The sequence below is a fragment of the Triticum aestivum genome, unplaced genomic scaffold (genome assembly GCF_018294505.1).
Source record: "Triticum aestivum cultivar Chinese Spring unplaced genomic scaffold, IWGSC CS RefSeq v2.1 scaffold2442, whole genome shotgun sequence".
NCBI lineage: Eukaryota > Viridiplantae > Streptophyta > Magnoliopsida > Poales > Poaceae > Triticum > Triticum aestivum.
Genome location: NW_025253229.1, coordinates 360 through 2,002, shown reverse-complemented (window position 1 = coordinate 2,002; position 1,643 = coordinate 360). Strand labels below are relative to the sequence as shown.

Sequence of the window (1,643 nt, the reverse complement as noted above, 5' to 3'; positions counted from 1 at the left end):
GCACAAAGGTTGTATATTTCACGCCTGGTAAAACCAACACCGCCATACCATACATGTTTGCTGATGAACGAATCCATCATGTCGTGAATTCTAATCCCTGCAGCTCCCATGGACAGTATCTCAGCTCTCTGGTACTCTTTGATTTTTCTGTGGGACCAAAGAAAAGGTACCTCGTCCGGTCCTGCCAAGATATGGCTATGCTTGTCCTCAAAATTATCAACATACCAAACCCCACGCTTTTGGTCAAGCTTCACGCTCAGGTGCGCTTCGAAGTGGCAGCGTGTCTCGGGTCTGAGCCTACGGCTGTGTCCTTCCCCGGTTAGCAACCTGCTATCACATTTTCCTTGTCTGGAACAAACAAACCGCCTATAACGCATATGACGTGACTTGGTTTTGGTATACCTGACCTTATTCTTTCTAATGCTGAAACCATTTTCTCTAGCATAGCTGTTGCAGAAATCATACACAACATCATGAGACGTAAAAGTCTTTTGTATTATCTGCATGAACATATCCCTCTTATCATCTGCACTAGCAGTATCTTGGACATTCTTTTTCCCCTCAACTTCTGTCACCTACACAATCATATCATAGCCATGAAAACAGTTTTCTATGGTATAACATTACTTCCATACAACATTCATTACATACATACCTCACTCATGATGACCGGCGATTGCGACTCCCCAGAATCAGGTGCAGCTAATGATTCGACATCAAGGCCTGTCTCCGCGTCTGATTCACCGTAATAGTCGTACGCATTATGACATTCGGAAATGAGCTGAAAAATATAACACAAATACATAAGTACTTATAATATAATATTCCAGGATTTATTCAACTTGCATGAATGCCAACAAAAAATTCCACTTCCATACCTGACTAATGTAATCCTCATTCGAGATCTCCGAGTTGTTTTCCTCACCATCATCATGCTCATTGTTTTCCTGACCATCATCATGTTCATCCATCTATAAATTTTCAAAATATAATATTGTCAGATGCCACCAAAAAATTACAACATGATAATGTGACTCACATTAAGATCTTCCAATACGTTCCCATTCTCTGACCTATCTCCACGATCTGAATTTTCATCATCTGACCAATCTTCTATCCAGTCTTTCATCACTTCTCCAAACTCCATGTCATACATCATATCAGTTAACTCATCGTCCGCCATTTCCTACAACAATTAATGTGTATCATCGCATGTGCAAACATTATCAATGTTGACATATACAACACCTAGCGCACGATCACGGATGTTAAATAAACTACCCCAACCGGAGAGCGCCCCAACTAAGGGCGTTCAGATCGTGCACACAACCGACGCCAATGACCTCTGATCAGCCATGGATCCTCCCCCTCTCCACACCGAGCGGCGTTAAGGTACGTCCCACGAATCCAGTACGTGATCACTTTGGATCGCGAGAAGCTGTGCTACCCGTGATAACATGCGCCGCCGGATTCCTAGCCCACGGCACCAGTCGTGATTACTTTGGATCGCCGGATACCTAGTTAAGCCGCCGCATCAAATAACGGATCCGTCGTGCACACAACCGACGGCAACCGACGCTAGGTTAACCCTAGAAAGAAGAAACCCACTTTACCCCGCGTGATCACTGTGTATATTACGACGA

General features: G+C 43.8%; 1 protein-coding gene across 1 annotated transcript; it reads right to left on the bottom strand.

The window, feature by feature from the left end:
• Positions 1 to 402: 402 nt before the first annotated feature.
• LOC123177468 (uncharacterized) lies at positions 403 to 1,189 on the bottom strand (the record flags this gene model as incomplete). The annotated part of the gene is made up of 4 exons (XM_044591197.1): positions 1,040 to 1,189; positions 879 to 947; positions 656 to 781; positions 403 to 500 (listed from the first exon to the last, which is right to left on the bottom strand). Coding segments are annotated over exons 1-4 (437 nt in total), but the record flags the coding sequence as incomplete, so codon positions are not given.
• Between the last annotated feature and the right edge of the window lie 454 nt (positions 1,190 to 1,643).